Source organism: Mercenaria mercenaria, chromosome 5 (genome assembly GCF_021730395.1).
Source record: "Mercenaria mercenaria strain notata chromosome 5, MADL_Memer_1, whole genome shotgun sequence".
NCBI lineage: Eukaryota > Metazoa > Mollusca > Bivalvia > Venerida > Veneridae > Mercenaria > Mercenaria mercenaria.
This window is the reverse complement of record NC_069365.1, coordinates 79,681,440-79,695,731: the sequence shown is the minus strand read 5'-3', so window position 1 is coordinate 79,695,731 and position 14,292 is coordinate 79,681,440. Positions and strand designations below refer to the sequence as shown.

The following is a 14,292-nucleotide window of genomic DNA, read 5'->3' as shown; positions in this document are numbered from 1 at the left end:
AATAATATGTTTTAAAAAGAAAATGTAATTATTTATGATACATGTACAACCAATTTCAATCAAGCAGAATACGATTGTAAAGCTAGCAGATGACGAGGTTTAACTACCACATTCAAAAATAATAGCAATAGCCTTCAGACTTTAAATGTAAAACTATATTTGACTTTAAAATTTCTAGAAGGAGGCGTTCAAGTCAACGAAATAAGCATTGTTCACATCTTCAAACCTTTGACCCTAAGTTGTGACCTTAACCTTGTGAGCTGAAATAGTCGGATAAGCGTTAAAATATCACAGACATAACATACAGAAAACTGAAACAGGAGAGCATTTCCTATTCTTAAAACGAATACTTAATTTAAAACGTGTAATGCAAGGAAATACGTTTTTATGTTACCTTGATCACAAGTGTCTCCCTTCCATCCTGCCTTACACCCAAACTGACAACGTCCGTTTACGTGACTACACCAGCGCTTTCCATTTTTACAATAATCACTACATTGTCTGGAACAATTTTTACCGTACATGCCATATTGGCAGCCTAAAATGTAGACAAAAATTATTCGTAGGATGATAACGCTTACACTTTTATATCTGTCTTTCCCTTTAATTCATTAACATGTGAGACGTAGAAAGCATATATAAAAGAGTCTTTTATATTGTTTATAAATCATTTCATGTCTTTAAAGGTATGTTACATTTTGGGAAAACCCATGTCAGTAAAAATATTTCAGCAAACAGCAAGAAACTTACTATTTCTCTCTTTTACATCTAAATAATTTTCTATAGTTTAACGTACAATTGTATAAGCAAAGTAATGATATGAATGTTATTTACGTTGATCACATTTCATTCCTGTATAACCGTCACGGCAGCCACTGATACATTGTCCATATTCATGTTCACAATTACCACCTACACAATACTGACTACATCTTCCTCTACAGTTTTCTCCATAATTTCCACTGGTACAAGCTGTCAAAATAAAGTATAAATTTGTACTACATGTACGATGTAACGGAAATAAAGATACTGTCGAGTGTACACGATGGCTGTAAATTCCTTTTCGAAGGTGGGTTCACTGTAAAATAATAACTGAATAATACATGGCAGTGTGAAAGACAGCTAAATCCTCCGCCACTGTTATGGATAGTGAAGGGGTAAACATTTGACCCTTAAGTTATGACCTTGGCCTTGAACTGACATGGCTGATTCATAAATTCCACACATTGTCTTGTTAAGGTGATTATTTCACTCAAGTTTCATGTAAATCCTTCAAGGGGTTTAGGAGAAACAGAGAGGACACAAAATGAAAGGCTCAAACCTTTGATCCTTAGTTGTAACCTTGATCTTGAGCCGGCATGGCTGACTCGTAAGTTCTGTACATTGTCTTGATAAGGTGATCATTTGACCCAAGTTTCATGAAAATCCTTCAAGGGGTTTAGGAGATATGGAGCGTACACGAAAGTGTTACGGATGGAAGGACGAAAAGACAGAAAGACAGAAGGACGGACGGACGGACGGAGACTATTCCTATAACCCCAACCACTCGTGGCGGGGGATTAACATATCTACATATTCTGAAATGCAGCTATGGTCTTTCACTATCATGACACCTAGAAAACTATCGATGAACCGGAACATCCTTTTGGTTCTACATTTTCATTCAGAATCCATAAAACACAAGAACTTAGTGAGGGAAAAATGAATTGAAACGAATACAGATGGTAATTCAAAGTCCTGTCGACAGCTTATTAGCAAACATAAAGTTAAAAAAGTTCAGGTATGGTAATCAGCTGGGAATAAATAAACTTTATGTCATGAAACGCAGAATCAAAGTAAATCAATGTTTGATTGTTTATTTGTGTGAATGGGTTTTTAATCGCTTTTTTCGTACACAACGGCAGTCAGTTCAAGGTTGAGATATTGAAGCATTATATGTTTGAAAAAGTAAAAGGTAAATGTATATTTTTCTGTTTTCGTCACATTGAATTAACCAGTCTTTGCAGGTCCTGCACCAGTACTGACTTGCTCTAAGTTTGTAATGAATAACTTCTCCATATAAATCGATTGTGGTGTTGAAATATCTTAGTCAGGTTAGTATTTGGTTACCAACCTGCAGTCAGCTAACGACAGGTCAAGATTGTGACATTGAAGCATTATTGTACTATTAAATTGTTATTAAAATCGTGCATTTTGGTATTACTACTAAATACTCAATATTTATATGAAAAGAAGAGATTTGTTTTGTCTAAAAGCAACGCTGTGAATGATCCAAAATAGCTAGGTTGCATACTTATAAGAACAGTAAGTTAACAGTCAGTTCTTTCAATGTTTTAATTTATGAGTTGTAAGCTGTGACATAGAAGAGACATATGAAGGAAATCTATCTATTAGATAGAAATAGCAGCAACATTTTTATTCGGTCATAAGTAATCTTACGCGTGTCAATTTTTATCCCCCGCCGATGAAATCGGGAGGGGATTATTGAAATGGCGTTGTCCGTCCTTCCGTCCGTCCGCAGCAATTTCTCAGTAACTACCTGGTAGAATTTCATGAAACTTGAAATAAACATGAACCAACATACTGCGATGATGCCCGTCAATTTTTTTTGGATTGGTCAATTTGCCTTAGAGTTATTGCCATTGATTTAATGAAAAATGTCCATCCGCAGCCATTTCTCAGTAACTAGCAGACAGAATTTCATCAAACTTGAAAAAGATACTAACCAAGATACCCTTCAAGTGTTTTTTTTTTTCGATTGGTCAATTTCCCTTAGAGTTAGTGACCTTGATTTAATGAAAAATGCACAAAAATGTCCGTCCGCAGCCATTTCTTAGTAACTAGCACGTAGAATTTCATCAAACTTGAAATAAACATGAGCCAACATACTGCAATGATGCCCGTCAAGTTTTTATTTTTGATTGCTCAATTTCTCTTAGAGTTATTGCCCTTGGTTTAATGAAAAATACACGTCTGCAGCCATTTCTCAGTAACAAGTTTGTAGAATTTCATGAAACTTGAAATAAATGAACCAACATACTTTGATGATGCCCGTCATTTTCTTTTTTTTATGGGTCAATTTTCCATACAGTTATTGCACTTTAAATGTTTAAAAATCCACAGATCTGTACATAACAAACCAACCAATTGGAAGAATTTCATTAAGCTTCTTTAATTCTTTTCCATGAACATTTATTATAAACATGTGAAGTTGTGTACCAACACCTGGTCGCCACCTTGTCTTTGTCACACACCCTCCCCCTCCCAACCTCCACTCCTTCCCCCCCCCCCCACCATTTTTTTTCATTTTTAATTTTCCATCAATATTTATAATCAACATGTAAAGTTTTGTACCCTCACCTCTCCCAGCCTTTCCCCCCCCCCCCCCCCCCCCCGCAAAAAAAAAACATTTTTCGTTTTCTTTTAATTTGATTTTGACTAATGAAACTATTTACTTCTTTGTAACATTCTTAACTTTTTGCTGGATATATATTTTTTGCCATTCCTAAACACAGACCCTTTCGGCGGGGGATACCATTTCATCGAATTTGCTTGTTATAATTAGTTTTAACAATCTGTCACAATTATTTTTCATCTCTGTGCATTAATTCTGTATCTTTTTAAGACATTGTAGTGTGTAACTTACTTTACATTCCACATCAATATTTGTGCTTGAAATTGTTGAGATGCCTGAAGTCATGTAATAAATTTTGTTGTTAATTGTTGGTAATAAGGGTACCAAAATTTGTCATACGACATGAAGTTTAGTTCCTTTCTGACGGGTGAAGAAATTCATTAGGTTCAATCAAGCATAACGTTATATGTTTGAAAAAGTAAAAGCTGAATTTCTTTTTTTCTGTTTTCGTCACCTTGACCCAACCAGTCTTTTCGGGTCTTACACAAGTACTGACTTGCTCTAAGTTTGTAACGAATAACTTTTCCATATGAACTGAATGTGGTGATGAAATATATTCTGAGGTAAAACTGTGTTTTATCTTAGTTATAAGAGAGCTAAAAATAATGTATTTTTTCTAACTGAAAATATCTAGTTACATCTTCAAAAATGACTTAAGACGAACAAAATGCATTCTACTGAATTAATGGTGTTTATATCAGTTATATTGCATGTCATATAATGGACATGTAAAGCAAATCTATAAAAGCGATAACGACAAAACAAAGAATAAATTATATAGTTGTTACCGTTGTCAATGTATTGTGCATTTTTGTGGTGTTTTAGGTCCAATGGTAGCAATCTTGGAGCATTTATTTATTCATTTTGTTGAGTTTAACGTCGCACTGACACAAGTATAAGTCATATGGTGACTTTTCCAGCTTTGATGATTGTGGAAGGCCCCCAGATGCTCCTCCGTGCATTGCATTATTTTATCTTGAGCGGGCACCTGTGCAATACCACCGACCTTTTGTAAGCCAGCTAGATAGCTTCCTCACATGAAGAAGAATTAAACGCCTTGAGTGAGGCTCAAACCCACATCGATGAGGGGCAAGTGATTTAAAGTCAGCTACCTTAACCACTCGGCCATGGAGGCCTCCGCAATCTCGGAGCAATGCATTGCTGATTTGTTAATGGATGTTGACTTCTGAATCACTTTCTCGTCATCACCGGGAGATTGATACCGGGAGATTGATACCCTTCATGTGATGCAGAATTATTTCTTGTGACATCGTTTTCTACGACGAAATTCGAATTTATGCCACTTTTATATTTTTTTTGTGTCAGGTTTTATGCATCACCTATTTGAAAGCTGCGCTCTTATTAATGAAGAGCTTTCTAGTGAATGATAATGTTCAGATTTTAAAAAAAAATCTATAATTTTTTTTTTCATTTCAGATCTTATTCGTGCTTGCTTACATTTTAATAGTAATTAATTTATTGCAACATGAACTTTTGCTACACGATTTCACTTATTATTTATAAATACATTATATATTTAAGTAATTGATTCTATGACACTGATGTGTTTTAAGCATGTATTCATAAAAAATACGATTTAAGAATTAGATGTAGAAAAGAAATAAAATTTTCTGCCTAAATTTGCATTTCAAAGTTCTGCTTTTCATGTTTAAAAATACCGAGAATAATCTTCACAGAAAACCCCAAAATTCCATTATATTTGTGATAATGAACGACTGTCTGACCTATAGCTGTTTTATCGCATGGAAATAATATTTTTTTTTATATAAAATTATGTAAATTTTTAATAAACAAGTGTTCCCAAAGGGTAGCCCTAAATGCCTATTTGGTCTTGTCTTTGAAAATAACTGATATATAACAATAAAATCTATAAAATTTGTAAAAAGATCCTTTGGAAGCACACAATCCAACAAAAAATAAATAGCAGGCTCGGTTTGAGGTTTGACTGATCTGGTCACGAGAGGTAACGAAATGTGTAACACTTCTCACGCCCCCTAGCAGCGGCTTAAGCGGATCTCTATTCCACATCTACTGAATGGACTCCATGATCCTAAAGGAGCAGAAAATATAACAGCACTGTATCCGAGTACGGGGAGACTGTTTACAGTTCTGTAGGTAAATAAATCTGTTTAAAGATCTTTTCGAAGCATAGAATGCAACCAAGAAAAATAATGACAAACTCAGTTTGTCTTTTCATGAGAGGTAATGAAATGTGCAACACCACTCACGCCTTAGCGCCAGCTTAAGCAGATTTGTATCCAAAATTATGCTCCAAAGGGAGGAGTGGGGCAATATTACATTCAATTTAGTTATCTCATTTTGAAAACAATTCACATAATTTATTTATGGCTTTATTCAGCTTCATTTTAAACACTTGATATATAATATTGAGAAAAATGAAACAGATGTGGCGCTAAAGTTGGGAAATTTTACTGTCATTTGTTACCACATTTAATAAAATACTCTTTTATTTAAAAATAATTCAGATAAATGGTATCAACTTGCAAATTTTAGAATAAGTCTCGATGCCGCTATCTTGAAAAGAGTACGTATACTGGCATTGTATATATTTCAAACCTGACCGGGAATTGAGCCCGAGACCTTCCACTCTTAAGGCGGACACTGTACCATGGCGCTATAAAAGCTAGTCAAATTGCACAGATGTATAAGTTCACCTTTATACTATACCCTGATACATACACGCCACCGTTTTAGAATTCTTCTTACAGTTATTTACGTCGGGTTTTAATGTAATACACTGAATTATTTCAGCCCTGACCTTGAATCAAGTGTGGGACCTCTCACACCTAAGGCGTACACTCTACCATGACACTATATAAGCTCTTTCAATAGCAAGGCAGTATAAATGCACTCTTATACACTACCCTACTGTAATATCGTCTGAGAAGAACCTAGCAGAGCTTGAACCAACAACCTTCGTATTGAAGCGGCAAAAACTTTACCACTAGATAGTTTCCTCTCCTATAGACCCATTCCACATCTGCATAGCCCTAGGATTATGCATATAATTATACACGTTTCTGCACATCAGTGATTTTCTTTAGACACTTTAAATAGTTATGTATAAATATATATTGCTTGGTTGCGCTTTATACTTCCAAAGGATCTTTTCACAGATTTCTGTTTTTTTACTTAATATGAAAATATAATTCAGGCATAGAAGGATACATGTCAAATAGATTTCGATGTTAAGCATTGGAAGTCCAGATGAACTGATAAGTTTACAAACAAAGGGTCCCTGTTAATAGAAAAGTACATTTTCACTTAGGTTCTTACTCTTCCTTTATACTTATGTCATTTCTAATATTAGCTTCGGTGCATCACAGTTGAGGAGCGCTATCAACAGATGTGTAAAATGCCTATAGCGGACCATCCTACTTATAATGTTAGCTGATGTGTGCTGATTTGACAAATATATTGTTAGGAAATCTAGTCAGAAAAGCGTTATAAGACCTATAATACTTTTTTGTTTAGGTTTTGACCCTCAAAACTGGAACGATAGATAGGCTTTGGTTCATACTTGTATGTCAGAAACTTTAATTGTAAGTGTTTTACATTTTGCACTTTATAGACAGAAAACATAAACGATTGTATTGACAACGCTAATGTCCATTTCATTTTATTTTCCTTTAAATCTCCTGTTTTGCAAATTTCTAAAAATATTGCTACAAAACTGGAAAGAAAATCTAATATGCTTTTAGCGGAACTTAACTGAAACAGTAACTGGTTTGCCAGTGATTAAGACCCCCACAGTGATACGTCCGTATACACATTAAAGATACATTTATATATGTCTGTGTGTTACATTGACGGGTTTCCTGATTTAGGAAGTGTATAACGTAAGGGAAACAATGTGCTAGCTTTTCTCGGTCCATTTTCAGTCACCAGGACTACCAAAGTCAACGTTTGTAACAGATATGTGACCTTAAATACAACCTGCTTGGTAAAATGCTCTACACTAGATAAGTAAACATCTTTTTGATCGTTGCTTCTATGTGTATATTATCTTAAGATAACATTTTTCCAACTTCGTAAACTAACTCACTTATTCATATTTTTATTGTGTAACAAAAGAATCTAGCGTTTCAATGGCCGCTTGAAACATCCATAAACGTAATAAGACAATATCAAGACCAGATAATGTACATTTTATTAAGAACATAAGGTCAAAAAAACCGTTTGCTACAAATTTAATTGCTATGTACCGATGTTTTGAGTGGCTAAATGTAGCTTCAACATTTTGTATTGTTTTATTTTGATATAGTCTCAGCGTTAACATGCATTAACAAGAAGACAGCATTTTTTTCATTAATTGCCCTGTTGCATATAATACTAATTAGTACACCACATGTTGTAAAATCGTCACTGTGTAAGTCAGTAAATGAGCCAGACGCAAGTCCTCAAAGAAATAGACATATTAAAGACATCACGGTTATCTGATGTCAACCTTTCTAGATTGTCCATAGAACGATAAATAAGTAAGATTTTGTCTGTGGAGAGACATTTATTGCGGTCCTTGAATTGCTGATGGACAAAGAGTAATGACACTTGGGTTCCATTATGGTTTATACTAAGTGGAACCAATTAAATACCACTGCATAAACACAGACATATACTGGGAATGTAAATGTGATCATGTATACAGTTAGTTAGTCGGAAATCTGTTGGAAGATACAAATCTCATATCTTTTATTTTGTGGGTCTTTGGATGAGTTATTTGAACAAATACATCTAGAACTGCTTCTATAAGGGGTCTCACTGTTGAAAAAAAGGTACTGCCCGAACAAGTACGTGTACAACAGCTTATATCTACTTAATGTTGCACTAAATACAGCATTATCACTGTTAACTATATTCTAGACTGATTAGGGGAGCTGTACATGTACACGTGGGTATATGTAAATATTTTATTTAAGATACAACTGGTAAATATTTTTCATATATACATTGATATTGTATAAATGAATTCAGTCCAGTTAATATTGTTTAAATGAGATTTTTTTACTATTTTCCAAATTGAGAGCCTCACTGCACTTTTTTAGTTTTGTGTTTTGAATCTGTAACAGATGTAATTGAATGAATTTTTCGTCAAGATTAATAACTGTTCAAAATCATCATTTAACGTTTTGGAAACTGTTTCAAGCATGTTTGATTTAAGAATTAAGATATAGTGTCGATTTTGGTGTCTCATTTTGAAGTAATTCAAGCCAACGACAAAATTTGTATATTTTTCAAAACTAAATGGTTGTCATTGCATGTCAGCTATATATTATCCAAATTTAGATCAAATGTATGAAGCATTATTTTGTAGATAGATGTCCATTTAAAGTAAACATTAACTTTTTCAAGACGTTTTTATTTCCTTTTTAAAGATTACTTCAAAAGTCGTTCCACGGCATGTACAGCGTGACTCCTCTTATAGGATTAGAGATACCTTAAAGTAATACCATTTAGATTTTGGTGCTTTCTTCACAAACGGGAACATCTTCACCATATTTCGTTCCATACCTTATTCACTAATATGACAAAATGAAGTTAAATAAATACAACCAAACATACTGACGAAAAGAATTTCGACATTTAAGTGACACGGTTTATATATTAAATGATAAAATGACAGTTGGCAGCTTTTTAGGTGTGTCCAGCACCGTGTATATTCAAAACGTTTTTATGATAGGCCTTAATAAAGGAAGTGGAATACGACGGTCCTGCCAAAAGTTCTGTCATTAGGTTCGGATTTCTTAAGTGCTACGTTTTATCAAAATTATTTTATTACAAACCTTCAAAATATTTCCCTTTGACTGAAATACATTATTCTTAACATTTTTACCCAATCACGTAAAGCAGATACTTTTGGTATCTGTTTGAGACACTTATAAATGGGGCACTGTATAAGAACTTCTGGACTTGTATTTCTTTCCAGAAAGCATTTTCGTAAGCCTTGGAAATAAAACAGTCACAGGGACTTAGGTCAGGTGAGTAGGGTGGGTAGTTTACAACTTCCACCTTATCAGAAGACAAATAAAAGACTTAACAACATCGCACTTATTGTAAAAAATTTTCACTTTCTTCAGTAAAGAGCTTGTAGAATCGTCCAATGACTGTATGACTAGATGGACAAGACACTTGAACGACTGGTCCACCTAGCGCAAAGTTTTCTCAGGTGCAAATGCTTTTTGATAATTGTTTGCACACTGCCGTGCATCCTGTCCGACCTCAGCTTTTACAGCAACAATATTTGCCTTGGTAGCAGAGGTTTTATGTCTACTGAACGGGTATCATCTTAACATAATAATTTCCCAGCTTTAAAACTTTTATATCACCTAAAACAAAAGAAACTGTGCGCATTGAAATGGCCTGAGATCCATTTATACCAACAATTCATCAAATATCTGCCTTGAATCTGTAACAAGGCTAAAATGCGGCATTGAAAGTAATAGCAAATCATTACTGGGTTTTACTGAATAAGATCTGTCAAAAACATATTTTTCTTATCCACGTTAAACCCCAATTGCCAGCCTGAACTTCCGATGCGGGTATAGTCCAATATGCATCAACACATCGATAAAAGTATGGTATGATTAGCAACAACACTATAAAACATGTTTTTACATCGTTCTCCTTTAAACGCTCTTTTACAACAATAAGGTCAATAGTTTGTTCTCCGTGACTACTTGATAAACGACATTGTGTCTGATATCATTAGTCCTCCACCTCTGATTCATGTGGGGAAGTTGGCAGTTACTTGCGGAGAACAGGTTTGTACTGGTACAGAATCCAGAAACACTGGTTAGGTTAACTGCTCGCCGTTTAATGACTGAAATACTGTTGAAAAACGGTGTTAAACCCAAAACAAAAAAGTAGTTTGAATTTTTTTCATATAAGTAAACAATATATTCAAAATAGGGGAATACATTACCTTGATCGCAAGTGTTCCCCTTCCATCCTGCCTTACATCCTAGCCGACAATTTCCGTGTATGTGACTGCACTTATAGATTCCATCTTTACAATGTTCACATTTTCCCGAACAGTTTTTACCGTACATACCATTCTGACAGCCTGTTTAGATGAATAAGAATGCAACTGATAATTAATTGTGTTCATATAATGACGTTGAAATCATATCAATAAGGATTGTTTCAAATGTCTATTTTCAGAGATTTAAAAAAAAATACTTCCATTATTTGCATATTCAATCAGATCATATGCTACTTAGTAAGACAATTCATTAAAAAAGTCATTTATTTCATAAAAATGGTAGATAAACATATTTACCTTCAGTTTTGCTTAACAAACTATAAGTCAGTTACTGTTAATATATAGAACTTTATCTTATAGTTTGTTTTTTAAATTCGATAGATAAGCTATACATCAATTATACGAATTTAAATGATATACGACTAAAAAGTATGTAAAATTTTAGTTAGGTATATTATTTAGACAAATTTTATTAAGTACAAAGAATTATAGAACGTGGTCTTAATATGTACATAAAAAGTAAAGACTTCAAATTACTGAAATATTCATATAGATATCTACTTTTATGAAGATACCTTTGTTATTGTTTACACTATCTGAATTCAGATCGAATCTAAAATTTAATGGTGATACTATTTACACCAGTTTCAAGATTCTAGATCATGGAAATTTTGCAAACGTCTGAATAAGAACATATCCTACTTTTGGAGTTTAACTTTTTAAATCTAGTTTAAATCTAGACGCTACGCTTTTCTGACGGTACATGTGCATGATTCCATGATTGACATTTCTAAACGCTAACTGGAACTAAGCTGCTTTGATAATTGTCTTTCAATCTGTTTCTTCGTGCCTTTAAATCCGTTACACTTATTGCTCTGCGTTCTACATAGGCATTGCCTATGCACGTATACAATTCTTTAGATTTTCCTTTTATTTATTTTACTCAGTCATTTTTGTGCCACTGATTACCCTTAAGTGTTAAAGAAATCCACATGGTGGGGATAACTTTTCACATTGCCCTGTAATCTTATACGTAGAGGGTAGTAAGAGTTAGAGTAAGCCAGTTTAAGCTCCCCACTGGTGGGTCCAAGGCGGGCCAAATTGTATTCCGACATGTGTTTGTTTTTTTTCTTGTTTGTTTTGAATCGTATATATGGTTTTGACTAATTTTTATCATTTACACATCCATTCATACACTGATGTAGGGTTTCGTTTCTGGAAGTTTGTTCTTGGAACGTGGCTATTCCTACTGAACCTCGTTTCAACCATAATTGTTAATAGTTTCAAGATATGAATAAAGAATATGAACATAAGTAACTGTTGATTTTAGCCATTGGCAATTCCACTCGGTTATATTGATTGATAACATGTAGATAGGTCACCAAGAAATTCATTAACACGTGAACTTTGTGAAAACTTGATAATTATTTTTTTAATTAGGCAATTTTATATATACTGGTAAAAGTGATGATGCACTTTTATATCATAAAGTTTCGAAACTGAACTCAGTTTATCGAGATCAGGCCATGCATTGGTGCTATGTTGTTGGTTCGAACCGTAAATGTGGCGTCTTCATACTTTTTGATTGCACTTTCTCGGAACAACGTACTTGTTCATCATTTCCCTCCATAGTTTACTTATGTCATATATTTCGGTTGTGACACATTTTCCTGTGATTCAGTACTACATTTAGATCTATATAAATCACAAGCAAAGTGTAATATATACATCAATTGCTTAATGTGTGTCACTGCTCTTAATATAAAATATCAAACGCATAATTAACGAAAAGTATAGCCGAAAATTAAGAAATTTAAAATAATTTAAAAAAAAATAAGAAACGCAGAGTAATATTTGCATAACCAAAGACCTTTCATGATGTCTGAAAGATAAATATAACGAAGTCCGTTGCGGTTATAACTGATTTGATACTAATGTTAAAACAAAGTCGTGGGATTATAGCATTCTTAGATAAAACCTGCTGTTTGACTTTCGGCTGTACAAAGGATTAATCTATTAATGGCAATGATTTGCGGTAACAGTTCTCTTATCGCAAAAAGAAACCCACAAGACTATGAATGGATTAATCGAGAGTTCGATCTCAGGGTGCGTATGTTTTTTCGTGAAAATGTGATAAACCAAAAGCTTGTAAATAACATGGATTTATAAAATGAATCACAGTTCCTACAACATAATGATGTAATTTGAATGGTTAAAGTTATGATAACAGTCCAAAGGAATGGTATGTAACACTTTAGTAACAACATATTTTACATGCCCACAACATTTGATAACACAGTCTCAGTTTGTATATGAGAACTAAAGACTACTTATAACTTAAATATATAATATAAATAACATTTACGTTCTTCACACTTCAGTCCCGTCCATCCTGCAACGCAACCATTTAAACATTTTCCATCTTTATGACTGCAAGTACCGCCTAAACAATACTGACTACATTTATCGTTACAGTTTTCTCCATACTGTCCTCTGACACAAGCTTTGAAATTTAAATTATACAACATCAGCACTTTCGTATGATAGCAACCAATACGCTAGTTTAAACTGCAGTGATCTCAAATCTTTTACGTAAGCTACTGGTAGGCAATTATTGAAACTTTGTTGTTTTTATGTCTCCTTAAAGATATATATAAAATAGTACTTATTAAATTATGGTATCACACCTAATAATTATCTGATAATCATTCTAACAAATGGTTACTTTTTTCCTCCCCCACACCTGTCTCCATTTCGCCACTTGTCATTTCATACCCCTTTAATAATTTTTAGCTGATATTAATTTGTACTTGTTGGATGTTTGAAGCAACTCGTCTGAAATATTTTTTCATTACAGCTTCTTTTTGTTGTGGGCCTACTATGTAAATGCGTAGCTCTGGGGCTGTGTTTTTGGTGCTCTGTGCTTCCGAGAAATCTACCCTTACCTATTATCTTTTATTACTTTTAAGTATAAATGTATAGCCTCAAACCCGTCTGGTAACACTTAGGAGGTCAAGTCTCATGTAAGGTCTAAAGTGTTCTGATACCAGACCTGGGGTAATTAAAAATGTAATTGTAATTAATTGCAATTAAATTACATTTCCTATGTAATTGAATGTAATTTGTAATTGGGTCATTTATCAATTACATGTAATTGTTATTTAATTAATTACAGAGCAATTTTAGGGTGTAATTAACAATTACATTTCAATTACTTTCCAATTACTTTCTTCTGAATTCAGCAAGAATGAACTTACTGAAACTTATAAAATAAATGTTATAAAATACTGCAGTAAATGTTATTAAAAGGGTCAAGGACTATCTTCTCTTCTTCACCTGTACATAAGCTTATGTTCCTATCAGGGTTTTTATTTAAGATTGTACAGCGTAAATAGTGATCAGAAATTCCTGTTTCTGTTCTATGGTGGTGGAATTAATAGTGTCAAGAGCTGTGAAACGTATATTCTATTCAACTGGATTTAAAATAAGGCGCACGCATATAGCGGTTCTCCATTACTGGAGGGAAGATTATAAAGAAGAAGAAGACATGGCACATGCTAATGCAGTTTCTTGAACAAATAACATATATATGTTTATTACAAGTGACACTTCACTTTAACATGCTAATTTGCATTTCATAGCTGTGAAAAATAACAATAGAATATTATGATAGGTGTTAATCCCTTGGACATAGCTCCTTTGTTCTGATATAATTGTTTTATTAGAACCAACTGGTAATCTTTTGCCACTATGTTCTGAAGAAAATGATCAAATTATGATTTGATACGGTTATATGCATCATTATTATTTATATTTTTATCGGAGCAAAAATTGAAATGCTTAGCATTTAATTTAA

General features: G+C 33.5%; 1 protein-coding gene across 1 annotated transcript in view; it reads right to left on the bottom strand.

The window, feature by feature from the left end:
- Positions 1–12,923, bottom strand: part of LOC128546229 (multiple epidermal growth factor-like domains protein 10) — a 46,866-nt gene extending 33,943 nt beyond the window's left edge. Inside the window, exons 1-4 of the mRNA XM_053544101.1 lie at positions 12,802–12,923; positions 10,377–10,517; positions 835–972; positions 395–538 (exon numbers count right to left, since the gene is read on the bottom strand). Coding sequence (XP_053400076.1) covers positions 395–538; positions 835–972; positions 10,377–10,503 — 409 coding nt within the window. The 5' untranslated portion in view covers positions 10,504–10,517; positions 12,802–12,923. The remainder of the gene's footprint in view (positions 1–394; positions 539–834; positions 973–10,376; positions 10,518–12,801) is intronic.
- Between the last annotated feature and the right edge of the window lie 1,369 nt (positions 12,924–14,292).